This window comes from Embiotoca jacksoni, unplaced genomic scaffold, assembly GCF_022577435.1.
Source record: "Embiotoca jacksoni isolate LCO1_2020_lvr unplaced genomic scaffold, fEmbJac1.0.p SCAF_11, whole genome shotgun sequence".
Classification (NCBI taxonomy): Eukaryota; Metazoa; Chordata; class Actinopteri; family Embiotocidae; genus Embiotoca; species Embiotoca jacksoni.
The window spans coordinates 16,476,348-16,498,815 of NW_027185241.1; the positions used below are offsets into that span (position 1 = coordinate 16,476,348).

Genomic DNA, 22,468 nt, shown 5'->3' on the forward strand with positions numbered 1-22,468 from the left:
TTGTGGCTCCACAGGCCTCATGTCCCTCGGTGGAAGTGTTAAGCTGTGAAAACGAATCGCCTCCTCCATAAAATATGCCGCGCCACTTCGAACACCTGTGAAAGATGTTCAGGCTCCTTAAAGTGCTGTGTGTTGGGCCTCAGGAGGGACACGAAGAGGGGGGTACTTCAACAGCGACAGCCTCCCTATGGAAATATCACGTGTGATTTCGGGGAGGGGGTAAACCAGAGAAGGAAGACCGTGGTCTGTTTCTCCCGGGATGATATATATATGCGACTCCGTGCGATTCATCTGCTACTGTGCATCCATAAACTATCTGGCAGATTTGAGACAGTGATTATACAGTGTGGCTCTTGGACTAAATTAGCCATGACCTCCCCTAAAACATGTCCTCCGTGCCCATGTTCCAGATAGATTTAGCACAGAGAAAACTTTTACATTTATTTGATGTTTTGAAGATCCGAAGAGTGAATAAGTGTGATGTGCATCACATAAGGAGGTGATCGATTGTGTGTTGCGCGATGAAAGACGAGCGCTGCAGCCAAACACAAGTTGTTGGGGCATTACGGTGTGATGGTGGAGACGGTTGAGCCACCAACGACACGGGCTGGTTTTGTAGCGATCACGAGGACACGTCATAGTGAATTACAAACCCTTAACAGGGCAGTCATGCTGTTAAGGCCCAACCGAGCGTATCCTATCCTTTGGCCGGGAGTAGCACTTGTGTCATGCAGCACGACGTGATGGATTTCACAAATGTTTTTCAAATCACATAATTGTGCTCTGAAGTGAGACCAGGAAACGACAGCTTCAGAGTTCAGCCACATATGTTGTAGCCACAGACAATAATCAAAAGGCTTCATCATACAGTCACATGAAATGTATTTTAATAAAACACAATGTACACATATGCAGTCCTATGACCATACATTTGCTGGATCCTAATTAATAAACCTAGAATATGTCAAAGCATAGTTTCATTAGTCTTTTTTTTTTTTTCTTCCTTAAAACATCGAAATCAGTAGATGAGGTCAAATGAATGTAATACAACACTTGCGTGACAGACAAAAACCCTTTTCCACGTGTTAAAGATATGCACTGTTATAAGGAACTCAAAGAATATTTCAGCATATAAGAGTAACAGTATGAGGCAAAAAATTCTCACTGAACAAAAAAAAAGTACAAAACAGAATTAATAAATAAATCAAATATATACCATATAAATGAAATAGCTATGTGGTGGCTATGTTTATTATTTGTTTTTAATCATTTGAATCTGTAGCTTGTATTACAACCTTTTTTTTTAATCTCTAAAACATTTAGAACGGTGAACGAGTCAATACTGAAAATACAGTAATAAGCTTTCATAATTAGATCAACTATGTACACGAGTCTGCCATGCTAGTCGAACAACTAAATTTCTTCTTTTTTTTTTATCCACACTATACAGTTAGAGCATAAAGCGGTTTGAACGTAAACAGTTTGTGCTGAGAATAAAATACTTTGCAACTATGCATGGTAATTTCTTTAATATTACTCTCAAAAATGTACATAACATAAAGGCCACACATGGGAACACTCCGTCTCCATTCAGAGGGAAGGTGAGGGTAGCTTTGACATAAATATAGGAACAAAAAAACAGTCTCTCTCAGTTCAAGATGCCATTTTCTTGTCCATCAGCATCCTTTTGCTTCAGCCGAACCTCCTTTGCGTCTTCGTCCTCCAGCATATTTTTCATCCTTCCCCGAGCAGTATAGCTTGCCAACTCCCTCACCACCTCACCTAACCACCACCCTCGATCCGGCTCTCCCGCCTCCACGGTACCTCTGCTTGCCCATCCGTCCTCCATCACCATGGACGGTTAATGACATTGTTAATGACGGGAAATGAGTTCAGTAATGTCAACTGTAAAGGTCCACGAGGCAGGGCAAGGGGAGGGGCTGGGGGTGGGGGGGGGGGGGAGTAGAGTCACCTGGCTGGTCACTGCAGCAGGGGGTTGAAGCAGTGGGAGGCAATGACGCATGTGTTTGGCGTGTCGGTGCCGACGTCGCGCGGCATATATTTTTGGGAGTGACGGAATTTGCGAGCCATGGCTGTGTCCCGGTGGGCGGGGCGGAGGTGGGGGAGGGGCCGGGAGGCAGATGGGGAGGTGGTGGGGTCTCGTGAAAGTCGTCAGTCAGAATATGGGTGCAGCAGCGGCTAGCAGCTTCGCGTTGGTTCTTTGTTCAATGGGTAGTTTTCAGTCCTCACTGGCTGGAGCGCGCAGAGGCCAAGTGGTCGCTGTGCTGGTTCTGGGCCCGAAACCGCAGCCTCTGCTTGTTCTTCTTCTTTGGTTCTTTGGATCGGTGCTTCCCTGAACCACCTGGGTGTAAAAAGAAAGAAATGGTTAACTCTTTCAATTGTCGCCACCCTTGTCAAATTCTCAAACGACTGTCATGTTGTCGGACTGCCTCTTGTCAACGTCAGAGCCCGACTGATGCTGGATTTATGGGGCCGATATCAATATTAGGAGGTACAAAAATTATGATAACAACATATGAAATGCTGAAATGGAATTATGAAGCACCTGTGAGAAAGATGTGCAATAGAGGCAGGGTATTTAACTTTTTTTTTTGCCCATAATGAAAAAAGTGCACTGAAACAGTAGAATTTACTTGGATAAGTAAAAAAGACAAAACAAAAAGAACAATGTATAAATCACCCCAAGCATCTTTACTGCGTTGTGATTTGTAAAACAGCTTACACACCAATACAATATATACATGAGTGTACTGGAGCTCCAAACCTTCAAGGTCATCTAAACGTTAGTTACTTTGTAGAAACTTTGTTCATTGTAAATCAGTTTTTGTAGCATGCACAACTAAAACCAAAATGCACTCAAACCTTGTTGAGCCCCTGCTCTTATTACTAATATAGTTTGTATCTCTGGATTTTTCCAGATTCTGGGGCTATGTGGCAAATTGGGTTTGAGGAAATGTATGTGTTCGGGGGCCGAATGGGGGCCCACAGCTCACGTTTTAACCCCATGGTCCCAAACAGGCTGATTGTGGTCCTGCTTGTGATCAAACAATTCATTCTCTACAAGTATACTTATGACTATAATAACTGCAGTTATACTTGTAATATTAAGGATTGCTTTTCAGATTGATGACCTGTGAGCTCCACTTCTCCTGATTTTATTGTACAGCATCAGTATGGAAACACTGGAGCTGCTTATTTTGGGCTGGAGAAGTCAGGATGTAGACGCGAGCATGTCTTTTCTTAAACTGTCCAAGAGTTAGGCAAACTTGATTAAGGTGAGAATTTAGCATGTAACTACTGGCTTCTTTAAATTATCAAAGTGTGCTTTGATTATTGACGGCTCATGAGGATTTCAGAGAGACACTGATGACTAACATCTTATGCAAGTCTTCATTATGTAAAAAGTGAACTTTACATGAGGGAACATCACATTTCAGGTCTTAACTTGCTCCAACCTTCAGGACTGAACCTTAGTTTAAACAAATGTCTGTTAAGCCCAACACTTTTCACTGTCACTGCGATGGAGAGGGGAGATAAGTATGGGAAGTTGCATAACACTCTTTCCAAGTTGGAAAGGTCCCCCAGCCCAAGGTTAATCCATCCCAGGTTTCACTGGGGTGGGCAAAGCATGCTGGGAGCTGACTTCCTGCTCTCGTGGAAGCTTGTGTGGTGGAGGCTGCGCACCCTCGGCTCCCTGTGACAGAGAAAACTTTGGCTACCGAACCACAAGGCAACAATCTGGCTGCCAAGGCCACAAATAAGATAACGAGGTGTGTGTGTGAGATGGATGTGTGCGAGGGGGGAGCGAGTGTGAGGGAATTTAAGGGAAAAGAAAATGTAATGGGGGGAAAAGTGGAGTAAGGCTTTGGATGATGAGACACTATCTGGACCCTGATCTAGAACAGCAAGAAACAAGCCACGCTACGGTTCGCTGAGGGGGGAAGTGCAGGAAGGCCATGCAGAAAAACAAGTCTCCAACGCAGCCTTATTCTGTGTCTTTATTTCTGCACTTGTTCGAGCTTTTTCTCTCACAAAAAAAAAAATAAAAAAAAACAAAAAGGTAACGGTGTGTAAAATGTGGCATTATCTCTAATTGCCTTCTCATATGCGCTGGCGTTGCGGTGGCCCTTTAACCACCCTTACAAAAGACCTATTTCCCATTCTCAGGGCTGCACTGTGAGGTACGTTTGAAAATATTCACTCGTTTAAGCTGACACGCATGAGAAAGCAAGATATTGCTCTACTAATAGGGTCTCACAATGAATAATACAGATGCATGCAAACATCAAACCATCTCGGAGCTATTTCCTGCAATTAATCTAATCTTGTTATTTTGAGTTGGACTGCCAATCTGAGCTGCGGCCATAAAGTTTCTCGCACACAGCTCTGAGTTGAAATCACCCTTTGAAAACAACTTCTCACATCTCTTCCATCACGCTCTCATGCCCTTCAATTGAAATATATTTGACTTTGTACACTTGCTTCGCTGATGCCACATTAGATTTTGTGCGTGACTTCCTGTACAATAATGTTTGTTAAAGTAAATCTGGAGCTCAAAGGCATTTGGCCTATAGGTTCATTTTCCTAATTGCTCTTTAAAGAGGTAATTTTCATTCAAAACAGTGTTGCTAGGTGCCTGATAAACACGGCTTTCAGTGCAATCAATTCAAGATGAATTACGTTTGACGGCAGTAAAGTACATGGTGTAGCATTAAACTCCCACTGTAACGGGCAAAGCCCTCATGGGCCATTCCTTGGACGCAAGGCTGCATTTAAACTGAAAAGGCACGCATTTACAGCAATTGCTTGAAACACAAATAAATATGTGAGAGTTAAAGTTAAAAACTAGTTTTCCTGGCTGGTTCAGGACTGGGCAGGAGATCTGTGATCCACTACACACAACACACTGCAGAAAGAGGTCCAGCAGCTGCACAGACTGAGCTTCGACAAAATATACACACATTTCATAGGTTCTCGGATTAGTCCTTTTAAAGTGAGAAGGCAACTTGTTAAAGCTTTGTGACTAAACTTGGGCCAATCATATTACTTCCTTCCTCCTCTTTTCCAGGCTTCTCTTCCTTCCTTTATTTTACTGTAACACAAAGAAAAAGGTGAACCGGGATAAACCCCTGCTGCTCTGTTGCTCTACAAAGGAAAACTGCACAAACTACAATCACAACATTTGCTCAGAATTTAGTTCATATCTGAATCAGACATCTTTACTTTTTTTGTTTTACTGGTTAAATATATAAATACCAATGCATAATGTAGGATTTCATTGAAAACAAAGCTTGTGATTTGCAGTAAGGACAAAACTGAACCAAAAACAAAGTCAAACTGTAATAACTGCATCTCTGGAGTCCAGACACTTACTGGTCTCAACTGACACGAAGAGACGCAACAACCTGGAGCTATTTCAAGTGAAAGCTTACTAGTGAGACGGTCTTGGATAAAGCTACGACCGCTAGCTGCTGTCAGTAAATTAAAAATATCTATTTTGATTAACTTTATTCACTAAACAATACAGTAAAACAAGCTTAGCAGTTCTCACAGCTGACATTAGAGCTTTCATTCTTGGATCATTATTAGCTGTTTTTTCAATGTGGTTAAGCTTAATTAAGACAAATATGTCAATGTATTAAATTCAAATTAACTGATGATATTAATTATAACATGAATAATACAAGTAGACGGATGGACAGACACCTTCATAGATACATTGTTCCAAATAAAGTATGTATATTAGAGTATGCATATTTAAGATATTTAAGTTTATTTTATAAATTAGTAAGAACTGACAAGAAAAGTTTGTTGCTTAATGTGGCATTTTTCAGGCACTTAAATGTCTGTATATTTCGGTCATATAGGCTCAGCAGAAACTATTCTTTTGAGTAATCAGTTTTCCAGTCAGCATGAAAACATCAAAACTCCGTTATTCAGTGCCTCCATTGTTACAGTTCTTTTAATTTGGAGGGCTGCCTTGTCTCAAAAGACTTTTTCCTGCTCCTTCATTGGCCCATAGCTGCAGCATGTTGATGAGAGCTGTCGAGACAGAGGACGAGTAAAATCATCATCCAACGAAAAAGTCATGTGGGTCTTTAGAGCAGAAACCAAAAACACTCCACAAGCTAATGCCTGCTTTCCAGTCTTTTAAACTGCGGCCATATAATCAACAAATGCTTTACTGTAGTGACATATTTACTCTCGCTGTGCAGACTCTTTCCCATCCTGGAAGATTTCTTTTGTTTATGGACGAGTACTGACTTTTATGAGCCTCCAGTTTCCCTGCAGAAACTGATTTCTTCCAATCCTATCCCTCCACATCAGCATCATCAACACAAGCCTCAGCTCAAACTAACTGACGACCACTTCATAAACTCACCTCAACTGCAGTTTAGGACCATATTTCATAACTCAATCTCAACGCTGACAGCTAGAGGGCAACCAATCCCCACATAAGCCCCTTCCCCCTGTGCCTGATACAGTCCTGGTGAGATGGTTTATCATATCTACCCATTTAGCCTTTCCTTGGGGCACTATGCACTTTTTGACACTGAGCTTTCATCAGCTCATATTTACGAGTGATGTAATCACTTAAGATGATTACCAGGGTTCACAGAGGAAACAGTTTAATTTTCCTCAATTGCTTTCAAAACCAAGAACAAATGCATAAATCTTACAGCATGTAAATATAATTTGGTCTTGGAAGACACAGGAGGTTTCAAATCATTTTTTGTCTTTGTTTTTGCACCGTAACTGGCACAAATACAGATCACATCTAAAGAGCACAGCCCTTATGAGGAAATTAGAGTCCCTCTTTGTGCTTTTCTTTCTGTTCTGGCTGCATTTACTATCACTACAGCAAACCACAAGTTCACCAATGTTTGGTTTTCCTTCGTAGATACAATCTTCAGTCTGCCAGCTTGACGTTTGAAATGAAAAGGAAATCAAACAAACAAAGAAATCTTAAAAGCAAATCAAAATGTTTTGTATTTGGGAATCAGAAGCAGAGCCTGTGGTGGGATGGTTGTTTACCGCTGTCACAAATGACCTTTGTGGATTTCTTTTATACATTCATGGTTGTGTGTGTGTGTGTGTGTGTGTGTGTGTGTGTGTGTGTGTCTGTGTGTGTGTGTGTGTGTGTGTGTGTGTGTGTGTGTGTGTGTGTGTGTGTGTGTGTCTGTGTGTAGATGATATAGATGCCCTTTAAGCCTGTGAGTCAGTGTTTGTGAGCTTCTATATCACCTGCATGAGCTTGAGAAACACTTAGTGTCATTTCCAATCTTTTCAGCTGCCAAACCAGTGAGCAAAGAAATATTAAACTCCTCTGCACGCACTGTGGTGGACGCTCCTCAATAACCTCTCAAAGCCAGTCGGGATCCGCTGCTTTTTTCCTTTTTCTTCCCTCTTTCCCGTCTCCGCGTCCCCGCATTGCTATTTGAGGCCCTCAGCGAGACGACTGCATGGTAAAGATCCAGCTCAGAGTTAAGCGCTATTAGATGTATCATATTATTAAGCTCGTACTCCAGAATAATATCTCCTCTGCGGAATGGCAATATGACTACTTGTCCAAGTGATGCACTGAAAGATAATCAGTCAAATCCATATCCAGGGGGAAGGAAGCCAAAGCCAAAGCTTCCCTCATCTGTGTCAAAGTTAATATCTTTGTTTTGGAAAAGGGGGACCAAAGTCAGGAATATGTAGACATTTACATGAGAGAAAACCTGCAACCGTGTCGAATTCCTTTTGAAATCAGGCTTGTATTTATTTTTTGTCATCGTACAGAGTTTCTGAAATTAGTGCACATAAGACAGGAAAGAGTATCTTGCCTTCGTTGGCCCTCAGGCTACCGTGCGGGGTATCTCTCCATTACCCTGTAATCACAGAGGCCACGACCTACTAAAAAAAAAAAAAAAAAAAGAGCAATGCACTGAGCGGGCCAAGGCCAAGTGATTTCATCCACTCACGGCTCCGGCGGCAGTGCTGGAATCGCAGGCCTAATCTTATCTCCATTGCTTTGCGGTTTGAGAAAAATCGATGGCTGACCTAGAGAAGGCATTAAGACGTACGGTAAATGGGATCCTCTGCTGCTGAAAACTCGGCCCCTGCTCTCCTGTTACCCCATCCCTCCACTCGACACAGACAGTCAATTAATAACTTTCGTGGGACACGGAGGAGGGACGGCGGGGAGGGGGGTGGGGGGGGGGGCAGAAGAAGAATGAAGAAGAAAAAAAAAAAAAATCCAAACAATTTTGAGGAAGATTCGAGTGGACTTAAGGAAGGTAAAGCCGGAATTTTTGGCGGCTCGTCTTTTTCATAAACAGGCCAAAGCGGAGGCCATTATTTGTGAGGGAAGGAGAGAACTACTGGCGCCAGTGAGATTTGATTTCAGTGGCAGAAATTGGATTAGCAGCCATTAAGGGCCTCCTCACACATACATTTATAATGCTGTGAAGGGGAAAGGATCTGAAGCCAGCCAGCGCTCTCTTTACTCACACACCGACAACTCCTCTGTCTGGGAAAAAGGTTACGGACGCTGACACTGCCCTGTATTGCTGCTGAACTTAGTTTGCAGTTGATTTATAGGTGGGACACAGCAACATGACCTCAAGTGACCCATAGTTCATTAAGGCGAAGCCCAGAGGTAAGCCAAACTTTTAATGGCGCTTTGTGCTGTTGTCTGGGGAAATGGTATAGAAGGGCGATTTGACATTTGGGGCGAAAGAAGATGAAAATATGGGGGGGAAAATGTGTAACAATTTCAGACCTGGATGGACAAAAATCTGCAGCATTTAGGAGGAAACTATTGTGGCATAGACAGATGTCAGATGTAGGAAAAAGAAAGAAATCAGCCTTTTGAAAGAGAGAACAATCGTTTACAAGAAACTCATCTCGCAAACCAACTGACAAGAGGCTCTCTGCACAGCGTCACTTAGCCCAAACAGGGTTACCGTGGATCACACTCTTTCATTCAACTCCTTCACTCTGTCCTTCCCTTTTCTCCCATGCTCTGCTTACTATCACCGCGCTGCTGGGGCGAGAATGATTTAAAACATACGCATTCCAATTTAAAAAGCTAATGTTGGGATTAGGTGGCTCATTATTTTCTCATCTATGACCCGGTGGAGGATCTGCGCGGAGATTTAAAAGAGCAGGTTAGCTCACTGCTCGGCTCTTTGATGCCTCGTTTCGCTGACAGTAAGTTAAAGAGAAAACCCAACTTGGAGATTAACGTCTCTAAGCGGAGAAGTCCCGGCAAAACATGCATGACTGACACGGTGATTAATACGCCCGATGGTCAATGCAGACAGCGTGTTTTTTTCCCCCTCCGGAGAAGGTCGATCCCACCAGCGAGAAGCAGCCGCAACCTGCCAGCGGAGCCGATGATGACCCTGAGCGTTCAAGTTTTTCTCCATCGGTCTACTCAGAGTTCAAAGTCATGCTCCGTTGCTTTGCACAATATGGTAACTGCTCCTTTGTGCTGTTTGGGTTACCACCTCTGGCTCGAGCTCTCAGAGGTGGATTATCACAAAGAAACCTTCCACGACAGATGTGAAATTAGACCAACTTCCAAAAAACTCACGAGTGAAGATATTCCTTCTGCTGCACCTTCGCTGAAAAGCTTCGGCAGTGTTTCAGAAATATTGGAAAGTTAAGAATTCTTCTTCGAAAACAAAAAAAGTCAAAAGATTCCTCGGGTCAGATTTCCAAAAAGATAACTTGGGGTATTATTTCTAGGTATTTGGATGAACTATCTGCTGGCATGCCAACATTACACTATAAACCGAAGCTAAGGGTGGTATGTAACATTTATATATAATATTTCAAATATCTACTAAATATCACAAAACAAATGTGATTGGGGAAATATGTCATTATTGTGACAGGCCAAGGTACAAGCCCCTAAAACCTTTCTTGATTGGATAATTACAGAAATTGTTAAATGTATGTAGAGTATCTATGTGTACTATTTAGCCTCTATAATAAAGTTTTGAATCCAAAAGTGCTTTTTTTTCTATATTTATACTCATTTAAGTTTAAGTAAATAACCTCTAAGTTTAGGGTATTTTGTTCCTTTTAGATGAAGAGCTCTGTAGTAACAATATGAAGCTTAATAGCAGGACTAGAGTTTTTGCTGACTGTGGTGGTAACCGCTGTGTGAGGTATAAACACCTAATTCAACCTCATGCCATAAAACACTGAGACTTGGATAAATTGGAAAAGGTTAAGAATTTTCGTTTTTAGCATCAGTTGTAAACCTACATGTAATTAAACATGTAATTAACTAACCTGACATAATATAGCCAACAATTCCTTGTTCAATATTGCTATTAAATGCAATAGTGAACAAGAAATGATGAAAGTGTTAATATGCACTCGATGCATATCTTCCACATGAAACAGCCTCCAACTCGACAAAACCTACGAATATGGGCATCTGAATGGTGGCATGAGGGACAACTTTGAAAAATACCAGGGACGCATTTCTTTGTTTTTTTTTTGCACCTCCCTTACAGGCATTTGATTCCATGACACTACATATGAAAAACAGTAATTACATTACCATAATGTGTTACTAATATATGCGTTACTGCCTAGCACTGGTGTCTCAAATTGCTGAAATTGCTAGAAGTTTGCATTCAGAATCTGTATTTTAAGGTGCGGTTGATAGCTTTCAATGCTAACTAGCCATCTATAGATGCTAAATAAAGATTTTTTTTTTTTTTTTTTTTTTTTTAAAAACCTCTGTGAACAAACTTGATGCTATTTTCTTACTTTGCTATTGGCCCAAAACAAAAACAGGCATAGGAAAGAAAAGTGCAGTAAGTTGTCATGCACCTTTCTTGCACTTCAAAATATAACTCTCTCCCCTAAACGGCACTGAACAGATACCTCTTCTGAAGACGACTTGACAGAGAAACAGAGGCTAGATTTCCTCATCCCCAGTGGTAAAGTGGTTCAGTCATTATTTCTAATCGTCTGGTGGGGGTTCGAGACACAGAAAAGAAGAAATTAGGGCTGAGGAGTTCAATCACATGACGTAATATGGTTTCTGGTCTATGACATCCTGCCAACTGTTACGGTTTTCCCACTTCCACTTGCAGCTGCCAAAATGTAAAGAGTTGTACTTTAGCTTGAAAGCAGAAGTCTGTCCGCACCCTGTCGCCCCCTGCGGCTATGAGAGGTAATCTGAATGGAGGCCTGCTGCTTATGACTCAACTCTGCAAGACTCGGAAAATGTGCCAGTTAGTGAGGTATGATACTCGCTCTTCATTTTTCAGTTTTGAATTAAGGCGTATAACTGATCATTATCGACTTTTTTATTTATTTTTTATTCTTTTTCCAGTAAATGGAGCCTCGCTGTATTGCAGCGGCTTTACAAGACCCGTGGTGTCATGAGGGTAACGTCAGCAGCGAGGCAGTGAACAGGCATCACGACCGGCCCGCTGAGTCTGATGCGCCTTAAAACCGCAGGACTCGGAGAAGTGAGCAGCCCCCTTCTGCGGTCTCCTATCTCCAGACTGACTCATCGACACATCTGGGCCTAAGTATATGGGGGCTCTCCTGCCCCACGGGCACTTGGGTAAATGAAGGATAATTAGCTTTAGTTAACTTTAATGAATGGCTTAATGTTGTGCTCATTTCTGATGAGAAAAATATAAAGCTCAGCACTTATCAAAGGGAGGCCCCGGGCTGATGCGCCCGGAGGCTCGCTGCTGGCCTGGCTCTGTTTGTTTTTGTATTTGTTGTGTTCACGGGGGCGAGGTGGGGTGTGCTGAAGATAGCTGCAGCGTATGAGGGAGCGGTTTGACGTGTGACCACGGATCCAACGATCAGGAAACCTGCTGGGGTACACAGTAGCAAATTCATCATCCGAGCTGGTAAGTTACTACAGATGTGAACTCTGTTTGTCTTTACTCAAAGATAGACAGAGCCATAGCACTTTAATTTCCATGTCTTCTGTATCAAGATGAGATCTCTATAAAGCCTTTGATCCATCTTATAATTCCCACATGCTGTGATATAAAGCAGGAAATGTCCTACAGAGTTATGATAGTCATCCATCGTAGTTTCCAATAAGTGTATTGCACTGAGCTGATGAAATTAATCATTTTCAACAGACACCAGATCCAGCGTGGATTTATTTGTTCTATTCAATCCTTGATAACAAGCTTCGCTTTAGCTCGTGTGATATAACTGTCATTTACATTTACATGTCGGCACCCTGACTCACTGCCACTTGCCGCAGTAGCTCCATATAGTTCATTATCTTTGCTGTGCCGTTAAGGGGTAAAAGCTAATAAAAAGTAGACTTGGCAGTTCAGTCCTGTACTTTTACACACTCTACCTTTCTCTTTTTACAGCAAATCAGGCTTGGCATCAACTGACTAATAGAATGCAACACGCTCACTCCAGAGGACCTCACCAATCTTCCTCTCTCTGCATAAACCAGCACCTCACCGGGATTAACTGTGCAATTTTAAAAGCACCCTCACAATGGACAATGGATCAAGGCAGGAGAAGGACAGCCCTCTATGGAGGTGAACTCTTCCAACAGCTATAAACAAATATTTGGAACATTTATTATTTGTCTGAGGAGGGGAATCTGCATCTCCAGGATCTGTTGAGTATAATGTTTGTCTGGGCCTCCAGTGATAGGGTGGGTGGGGGTCAACCCCCAATGGAGAGCCCAGGCCTGGGGATTTACCTGGCTCAGCCACCTCCCATGAGCCTCTAAGCCTTGACCATGAATCCCTCTGCATAACATCATCCCAGTCCACTTTATGGAATGGAAAAGAGATGGTTGTTACCACAGCCAAGAGGGGGCAAGCAATAAGGTGTGCTAAGAGTAGGAGGCTTTGTGGACCCTTATGGGGCTCTAAGGTGGGAGAAGGAAGCCTGGGTGTGGGTTTCTATGCAGTGCTGGTCTACACACACCGACACAAGTAGTGCGTCTCTGCTCAAACCATAGACTGTGTATAAAAATGGATGTGGGCTCCGGTTCTGAAAAGTGACGGCAATGCAGAAGTGCCTTAAAGTTCAATGCCACTGAGGGCCACTAGGGGCTGGCTCTAAAATCCTCCGGCTCCAATAGACTTCAATTCAAAAACCATCAACTTCTCTCATGAAATACAAAGTCAATAACTCGGTTTCAGGTTTCATTTACTTCTTCCGATCAATGTTCTGGTGGTTATCCTGAAATTAATTCCTTCATTAATTAGATATTAGGCCACAAGGAGAGGTATGTTTAGGGGTGTGCCTGGTTGCACTCATGTTGCCGGTATAGCTGGCCGTGGTTCTGAGCCAGATCCACCCCAGTTCATCCAAATATGGTCAATTACGCCTCTCAAAAAAACAAGATGGTGACAGCCAAAATGCCCCATTGGAGGATTCAAAACAGCAGTTCACCAGCCATTGGGTGTGTTGCTGCCTGGCTTAAACATAATATGCAAACAATAGCAGTGTCACCTGGCTACCGTACATTTCTAAAGCACTATTTCCAAACACAGGATAGGTGATTGCCTTAAAACAATGTTTTAAAAATAGTCCAGTTCATGACTAGTACACACTAGAAGTATCCGTCCAATGTGTAAACAAAAGATGTGTTCCTGGATGCGATGGTATAACATCAGCAGCTCTGTTCTGCTCTCTCAAGAAGGAGCAACCCCAACCAGACTCGATATCTGAGGTCGCTTTCCAAAAACTTCTTTTGCTTTGATATAATGAAAAACTGCTTTCATGAACATGTGATCTTACATTTTTCCTTATCGTCCTTATAACACCGGCATTCGCAACTGTACATGGCAACACAAGAACGACATCCTTCCCTTGTTTCCTTGTCATCTTCTGCTGAGTTAAGATAACATTAGCTCAATTAGCAAGCCAGCTACAGCTGCTAAAACCTGCCAATGAAAAGCCTTCTTTTGGGTACCTCTCTCTGATACCATGAACCAATTCTTTCAGAAATTCCAAAGACGGTAAATCTGCCACATCTCTCGGGTAAACTTTACACACAGGCAATCGTACAACAACGGAACTCGACCTCTCCATTTTGTTCGTACGTGAGTGTTTTCGAGCGTGACTTCACGTGCTCACACACACACTCTTCACTCTCTAATTCCTCCTGGTCTGCGTCCTTCCTGGTCTCTGTGGGTCTGTGAGGGAATGGGGGAGGATGTAGGAGGAAATTGTCCTGCATGATTCCCTCTTTATATCTCATTTCTGCACAAGTCCTTTTATCCCCCCTTCTCTCTACCGCGAAACTCCGGGAGGAAATCCCTCGCATGTTTGGACATGGAGCACAACTGTCCCAAAACAGGACCGACCCTAACAAGCAGGGAGCCAAGCTAAGTCAGACGGGCTTAGACACTAAAACAGAGACGGGGGCCATCAGGATCATGCGGCAATCCCTGTGCAATGGCCAGCGATGAGGGGAATCAAGCCTGTCCGGCGCTTTCTGTTTTCTTTGATTGTTCTACTAACTCGCAAAGGGTGCTGCTGTCCAGTCGCCTCTGATGATCCAACAGACTGCACATATTTTTTGATAAAAATAGTTCAGCGGAAGAAAGGGGAGGGGGCGCGTGCGTTTGATGTGAACGCGGAGCTCCTGTTGCACAGGCAGAGAGGTAAAGCCAATTCAGGAAGGGCTTGATCCTCTCTAAGGCCTGTGCTGCATCAAACACTTGTCAAGCAGCAGGCAGACAGACAGCTGAGTGGCTCTGACAGATCTGATCACAGACACGGGCAATAGGAGTCACCGCCCGCTCAGCTCCTCTATCCAGGCACCACTCATATACTCTTGTCAATAATCCTCCCTTCGACTCACGAGAACACAAGCAGAGGGTTTTGAGGCACATGGCAGACATTTTCTTGTTGTTTTTAGCTGTGTATGATTACAGTGCAATTTCAACGGTCATTTCAGGGTCTCACCTCGCCAGGGAGAGGTTTGTGTACTCCAGAAGGCAGCAGCATCTGTCGGAGATACAGCAGAGGGAAGGAGAAAGGAATCAAATCAAAGGGAGACTTAAGCTCCCGCTAATCCAAAAGAACTGTCTCAGGGCCTGCCGGGATCACGGTCCTGAACCTCGCCACCCAGCGGGACGGAGCGTTTATGTTTGAAGGGATTTGATATGGTACCCGGGATGAGTTGAGTTTCATGACACCGATCACTCAATCACGTCTTGAGATTTTCCTCGGAGAGCCGTCATGTTCTGGGCTCTGAACAGGCCTTATGAGGGGGATTTCTCACATGACAGAACAATCAAAATCTTAACATGAATCTTGAAATTCTTAAAGGTCGAAGCAAATGCTAATTAAGAGTGTCCCAAGTTAGGAGGGTGTCACCTACCCTAGATAATGCGAAGATGTAGCATTGTAGTTACTGTTATTTTAAATTGTATCACTTATAAATTAACACAATTACATTGATTATTTCACAATTTACATTTGTATTGAATTTTTCTCAACACATTTGAGCACAATCAGCTACAGGGAATGGATTTTGCAGAAATAACCAATCACACTCAGAGCAGCGTACTTCTCTGCTTTTATATATTTTCTGCACCGGGAAAAATATTTGAACGCCCTACCTGACCTGAGAACCGGTGGACATCGTGAAGCGGACAGATATGTTGTCATTGTGGTGGAGGAACTGTTGTGCACGGCGGAGTTGCTCAATATCTGCTCGTGCAAATAGGTAAATGTTTGCTGACACTGTACCCACTTGAACTTTAATGAGGCAATAATATTTCAGTCCCGTGCTAACAGCGAGGTTCCTTTTCCCCAAGTGGCCTAAAATCAATGAATGCAAGTTCAAGTTCTTAAATACTCTGCCTGTCACCTGCTTTTCTTCCAACTCAAAGTTGCGTACGGAAGCTGCCGCTTGTGTTTTATGCAGTGAGAAGACATGTTTATGGTCACTAACATGTGTTAATGTTATAATATTGTAAAGTCTTGCTGTCAGGACTTTAATGTGTTAAGTGCCATGAAATAACCTACGTTGTGATTTGGCGTTATATAAATAAAGTTGAATTGAATTGAATTAATGTATTTGCTCCTTTAAGCTGACATTGTTAACCGGTGACATCATCCTAGTGTTTTGCTTTTTTCTTGTGTTGATGAGAGTGCAGCACTCGACAGCCCTGGTACGTTGGCCCTGGCCTCTACTTACCACTGTAATGGCTGTGCTTTTAGCCCCCCCCCCCCCCCCCCCCCCCCCACTGTATTTGTTACTGTTAGTTCACACACACATAGACTCCGAGACGTACACGCAGCCGACGGCCAAGCAGGTCTATACTTGCCTATTTGTTGTGTCTGCGTGTCTACACACGGGGTCCACGCTCATGGGCATGAGTGGGTCAGAAGCCACCGCCTCTCTCTGAATCAGCAGCTGTAATTAAAAGCTGTGATGTCTCTATAAAGACGCCCGCCAGAGATGGAGAAATAGAGGGGAAGACGGGTGGAAAGAGGAGGAGAGGAGTAGTGGAGTGGAGAGGAGAGGAGAGGAGAGGAGAGGAGAGGAGAGGAGAGGAGAGGAGGAGGAAGAGGAGAGGAGAGGAAGAGGAGAGGGGCTGCCGGTGGCTGAGCCACTGCAACAACTGTGCACCAGATGTTTTCGGGCTCCCCCGTTCGGCTCCTCGCCTTCCTTCTCTTCTCCTCCAGCCAGACCACTGGAGAGAGAGGAGTGCAGTGCACGCAGCGCTGCCTCGAACAATGTGCGCCACGCGAACACATCATCCTCTGTGGCATGCACATTGTTCCCCCAGCCAAGCACTGTGATATGTGATACACGAGCGAGAGCGTGTCATTCGAGTGCGAGACAGGAAGAGAATGGAAACAGGGACGAGGAAAAGAGTAGATAATGTGGTGACTTGTTCTGCCTGTGAGGTCTGTTTAACTGTTTGTCGGTGTCTATTTCATGTTTCTCACACTCTGGGCTGCGCGAACGTCTGTGCGTGTGTGAATGCATCCTCATCTGTCTGGTGTGTTGTGGATGTGGAGATGAAAGCGTTCGCGGGCCCACAGGAGAGTTGGCAGCAGCGGTGGACTCGAGGTCTGGCAGACAGAGAGAAGAGGCGCAGGGATGCAGCGCGATCAGACAGATCCCGCTCTGACCAGCTCAGGTTATCTAAATATGAAGTGAGAGGGGCCTGCTTCGAAGCAGGGTCAGCCAGACACGAATACTTGATGTTCTCAGGAAAAAGACTTAAAATAACAGACACCGTTTAATGTTTTCCTCCAATTTTACACCTGTCAGACTGGAAGAGCCCCTGAAATCATAGGCGTAGGATAGTCCTCCAAGAGAGGAAATAAAATGTTCCGTTTTCTTGATCCAGTTGAAATTCACTTATATTTTATAAGTGTTTGAAGGTCTATCTCTAGAGATAGCCAATAATAACAAATGGAATGATCAACGTTGTCATAGTAACATTTAGGGTGTATTGATTAATCCAAAGATACCTCAATGCGTCGTTTCGATTCGCTAACGTTTGCCCTTTTCGAAGTTACTATAATGCACGTTAATACAAACTTAACACTTCCTGTATCTGTTTCAAATTAAAAGTCCTCGGAAACCCTTTATTTCTTAAAAAGGTGTTTTTTTACGAAAGATTTGCAGGAACGTGTTGTGATAAAACTGTACAATCACACTTTAGATAAGTAATTCAGAACAACCTTTGGAAATAGTGTGATTAGCCTATATTGTGAACTTTATTAGACTTAAGCAATTCAAATATCTTCAACAAATAGCACTACACCTACCTACACCTGAAGGTGCATCTGGACAGTAATGACTCACTCTAAATAGTAAATTTTGTGAGCAGGGTGAGCAGGCTTCATTCCCAGTTTTACAGATTCTTGACACTATTCTGGGAAAAACCTTTATCCCCTCATTTTGTTGTTTCCTATTGTCAGCTATCTGATATTAAAAAAAAAAAATAAGGACCACCATTGGTCAGGGGCAAACTTACGTCATTATCCCAATTGGACATCTTTGGCTGGTAGTTGTCAAATATGTCATAAAAGGCCAAATAGAGCCTGATTTATGAGTCAAATCCTACTTTAAAGATCTCATCACAAGCTGTTGCCATCCATCCTTGTAAAGATACAGACTGTGTCTCAACTGCCGTAAAAAATCGCAGTGCGTACCGGCACCGGCTGCCCATCAAGAGAGCGTTCGCCAAAGGTCTGCTTTACGGCCCGGACCGTGTCACGGCCAATATCAGTTCATAATATACTGCACAGTGGGGGGAAATAGCTCCCATTTGTGGGGCATGAGAGCATGAAAACATTCCACTTCTATACACTATCTCCCCTTCCTCCTCTGCCGCCTTCCTCCCCCTCCAGTTTGCTACCACTTTGTTTGTTTGTGTACGTCTGTTTTTGATGGGGCTGTTGATGTCGGCCCATATGCCTCATTTCCTCTGCCAGAGGACGATAACGGAAGCCTCGGAAGCCTCGTTAGGAGCGCGGCGTCCCTCGACTGTGAAAAAGTCACACTCTGAAATCTGCGTGCAAGCAATGATTGATTTGGGTTATGACTTCAATCAAATGCAGATTGTGGTCACAGATGACTACAACTACAGACATCTTCTTCAACAGCCAGGCGTATTCGAGGAAGATTTGCGTAATAGCTAGTTCGTATTAATTGGAATAACACCAATTTGCAGGAAGGCGAGACAAATAAACAAGAGGATGTCTGAATCTAACGTGTGTACGTGAGTCTACAAAAGGCAGTTCAGCAAAACCACAACTCAGCTGGGCCAAAGAGTGTGAAAAAAAAAATCCCTTGACTCGCACCCCTCCTCTTTCTTCCTGCTTGGAAAAGACCAGATGACAATAATGTGGAGTATGAAGCCCCAGCGAGCACCGCTGACCCCTCCTCTTCCACCTCCCTTCTTCCATCCCACCACCCCCTGGTCTTTGAAAGGCCTCCACATGTTTATGGCTCATGCCTGTGGTATGACGATGGATTCTCCATATAAAAGCCAGCAGGATCGTGGGGTGTTTCAAATATTGCTCTCTGAAGACAGTTGCTGACAAAATGACAGCAGCCATATTTATTTTGGTCAGAGAGCAGGGGCACTTAGTGGGAAGTTAATCAGAGACACCCCCTTACCCTTACCCTTGCACCACCTCCTCCTCCTCCTCCTCCTCCCCCTGGGTTCGAGCATCCCCCCCCCCGCCCCTTCGAATCAGGAATGTACCCAGAGCAGAGAATTCTCAGAGACTACTGGTAATGACTTTTTCCTGCAATGGAAGATTTAACACCGCTAAACTGCACAAGAGGCAGAAAAATTAACCCACATATGGTTGGAGAAATCAGCATAAAGCAAGCGTTGATTGCCTGTCCAGACAAGAGCTGAGATAATCAGTTTTAGGGAGATGTGAAACATGAGTTCAGAGAAAACAGCAGAGATTTTCAAACATGGGATAGGAGAAGCAGAAGTTGTGTTAATTTGTGAGTGTGACCACAGAGCGGTGGCCATAACTGCCATTGGCACTGCTGCTAAAGACCTGGCCAAAGCAATGACAGGTTGATGTGTCTATCCTCTTCACCCATACTCGTATTCACTCCAGTATGGTGCAACGCTTCCAAAATACTACCCTCAGTCATCCCGGCTCTACAGTCATGTGTCCAGCACATGGAAACTGTCATCATATTTGTTTGCGACTGAGTTTTTTTTTAATCTTTAAAACCAGATTTTGGCAGAAACTGAGTAGATTAATGAATGCTGTAAGTTTGTGCGGCGGGTGGTGGTGGCAGGTGGGCGTTGTCCCACTCAGTTACTGACCCCGGGCCCCGTGTCAGGAGCCAAAACCATCAATGCCGCCCAAAAGGAGGCAGAGTGCTTCTGATGCCTCCTCACCAGCGACTGTGTCAGCCCCTATGGAGCGGCCTTATTAAATGAAGATTAAGCCGTGGCTCCACCAGTCACAACAGGCTGCAGTGAGGGGCACAAATAATCATTGACAGGGTGGCTGCCAATTAGTGTTCTCCTTCTGTCCTGGGAAAACACTCCTCACTCCGCTCCCGCTGGCGGGAAGAACTGATCCGGATTGTCTGTGATATTACCTGGGCCAGAGATCGCCATTAATCACCACCTGCCATTCCACCGCGGCAGAAATCAGAGCAGGACTTTTCATCTGTGCACCAGCCCTCCCATCCAAAAGTTCTGACTTCCTGCAGAGCACACCCGGCGAACATTAATTGGAATAATGAGATAAGTACATGAAGGGACAGAAGTGCAAACCTCTGTTCTCAAGTGCTTTGGGTAGAGTTCAGAGTGATGGCTCGAGCGGAGCCCGGTTGTTGTTTGGCTTGGACAAACTGCACCGTGAACTATTCTGCTGAGACAAGAAGAACACGCTCCATCAATTATACTCAAGTTGAGAGCATGTGCCTGCTTTAGCAAAAAGCTGGCCCGATGGTAGAAGGCTACATCTGACAAAAACACAACCAGAAATGTGTTTGGATGTCGGGTTTCCAAGTCAAACACAGGCCAGACTCAGATGTGATCATGCTGAGTGCGTAACTAAAATGCTCAGAAGTGAGTGGCATCTTTCCCCAGAGCTTAAACCCCTTTGGCTCGACGAGTATAAACACCAAAATTGTGTGTCACACACTCGTACGCTTGCATGCACTCGCCATAATGCCTCGCTCATACGCGAGGACTGCCAGAAACCGGATTGTTTGGTGTTGCAAGTGGTGTGCGCTACAGAGAAAGCGGTTGAGCGTCCTCCAGAGCAGATTTGAGGCAATCACCGTTGCTGTGTGCATCGTTTTAAAGGAGCAGAAACTTCACAGCAGATGGTTCGCAGACGGTGCGGACTAGGAGGTCCATGGCACTGTGGCTTCACCGCGGAATCAGACTGGCTTCAGACAGAACCTGGCAGAAATCTCACCAGTCAACCAAATCCTCCCGGAGTCTGGTCGATCCGGGGCGGATCTGGGTTTATTCTGGTCCCGTGCACCAGACTGTAGGTGCTCGTGCCCCTGCCTTCCTGTCACGTCCAATGACCTCAAATACAGAGAAAGACCATGCAGGCCTTCAGATGTCACACTGCAGAGGAGTGATGAGGTGGTAGACTGAGTCTCGGTGGGTTTATCCTCTTCTAACACCCCTGCCACAGAATGCGTAACAAAACTTTCAAAGTTCAAATTGATGGCAGCGGGAATGGACCGAGCAGCATGAGTAGGAGAAGTAGTTATCACAGTTACAGTATAAACACAAACTGCACAGGGAAGTTATGACAGACGGTATTAGTGGTGGCTGGACCCGAGCACTGGAATGACTGATGGGATGAAGGGCTTGGCCTCGGCTGAGCCCTACAGCAGAAAGAGTTTCTCTGGTTACACACACGGCAGATCAATACTCCCACAAAGGTCTGTATCGCTCCCAAGTACAGGTACATAATCCAACGGCCAAAGATAATGATTATATCTTATTCTTCCTCTCTTTCTGCTTTCCCTCTTTTCCTTTCCATGAGGTCAGCAGAGTGTCTGCGAGTCCTCATGCGGTCATAGAAACATTTTGAGAGTAAATTGAACTGCAGTGTTCTGGGACGGCCGGGTCTTAAATGTGTTTCGGTTATCAGGTCCAAAACTTGCTAAGCTATAAATTTTTACTGTTCCATAACTTCATATTGTAAAACTTCTGTTCTTGTTTGGGTTGACGTTGGGCTCGGCCGCCTCCTTCACTACAAACAGCCCGTGAAAAAAAGTCTTCTTCTGCCTGCACAGCTAGCTACCATTAAGACTTTTGTGCTGTCTGAGAATCTGAAAGCCGATTTGTAGAAACCGTTGGATATTAGCCCGAGTCGCAACGGTGTGTTTGTGTTGGACTTTACTCCCTCTTAACTCCCAAATCAGGGATTACATTGAGAGAGGGAGTTTTGAAGGCTTTAACACTTTAAGTTGTTTACACAACATCTAATGTCACTGACATGGCAGAAGCAGCCGTTGTTCAAAGATTACTGTAGAGTGGGTGGGCGAAAGTGAAGTAAACCCACAGATGGACTCAGGAAACTTGTCACACACATCTGTTTGTAAACCAGTGAATCTGATGACAGGGCCTGCTGGGAAATCTCTGAAGGGAATTCCATGAAGGCACCAATACTGCAGTCATCAGTCTCTCCACCTATCCTCTGATGGGAGGCATCAGCTCACAACACAGAGAGAACACAGTCTATCACTGCTGACAGTGCCTGAGCAGCTATTAATAAAGTCTCTTTATTGTTTGTAGCCTGTTCAGAGCACTGCTCCGGGATGCAGAGGATAGAGGAGATAGAGATAGAGATCGAGATCGAGATCGAGATAGAGGAGCATTCCACCGTCTAAGGGGTACAAAGCAAACGCCAGGCACACGAACCAGCCAAGGAGCCGCAAGGCGAGACGTCCATGTTCCTCTAGAGATCGTCTAATTCTGTCTCCAAATTGGAAGGACAT

At 44.2% G+C, this 22,468-nt stretch overlaps 1 protein-coding gene across 2 annotated transcripts in view; it reads right to left on the reverse strand.

The window, feature by feature from the left end:
- Positions 1–865: 865 nt before the first annotated feature.
- The window catches only part of rspo2 (R-spondin 2), a 59,925-nt gene continuing 38,322 nt past the window's right edge, over positions 866–22,468 (reverse strand). For both annotated transcript variants that reach the window (XM_069143371.1, XM_069143370.1), the window contains exon 7: positions 866–2,362. In XM_069143371.1, coding sequence (XP_068999472.1) covers positions 2,247–2,362 — 116 coding nt within the window. In that variant the 3' untranslated portion in view covers positions 866–2,246. The remainder of the gene's footprint in view (positions 2,363–22,468) is intronic.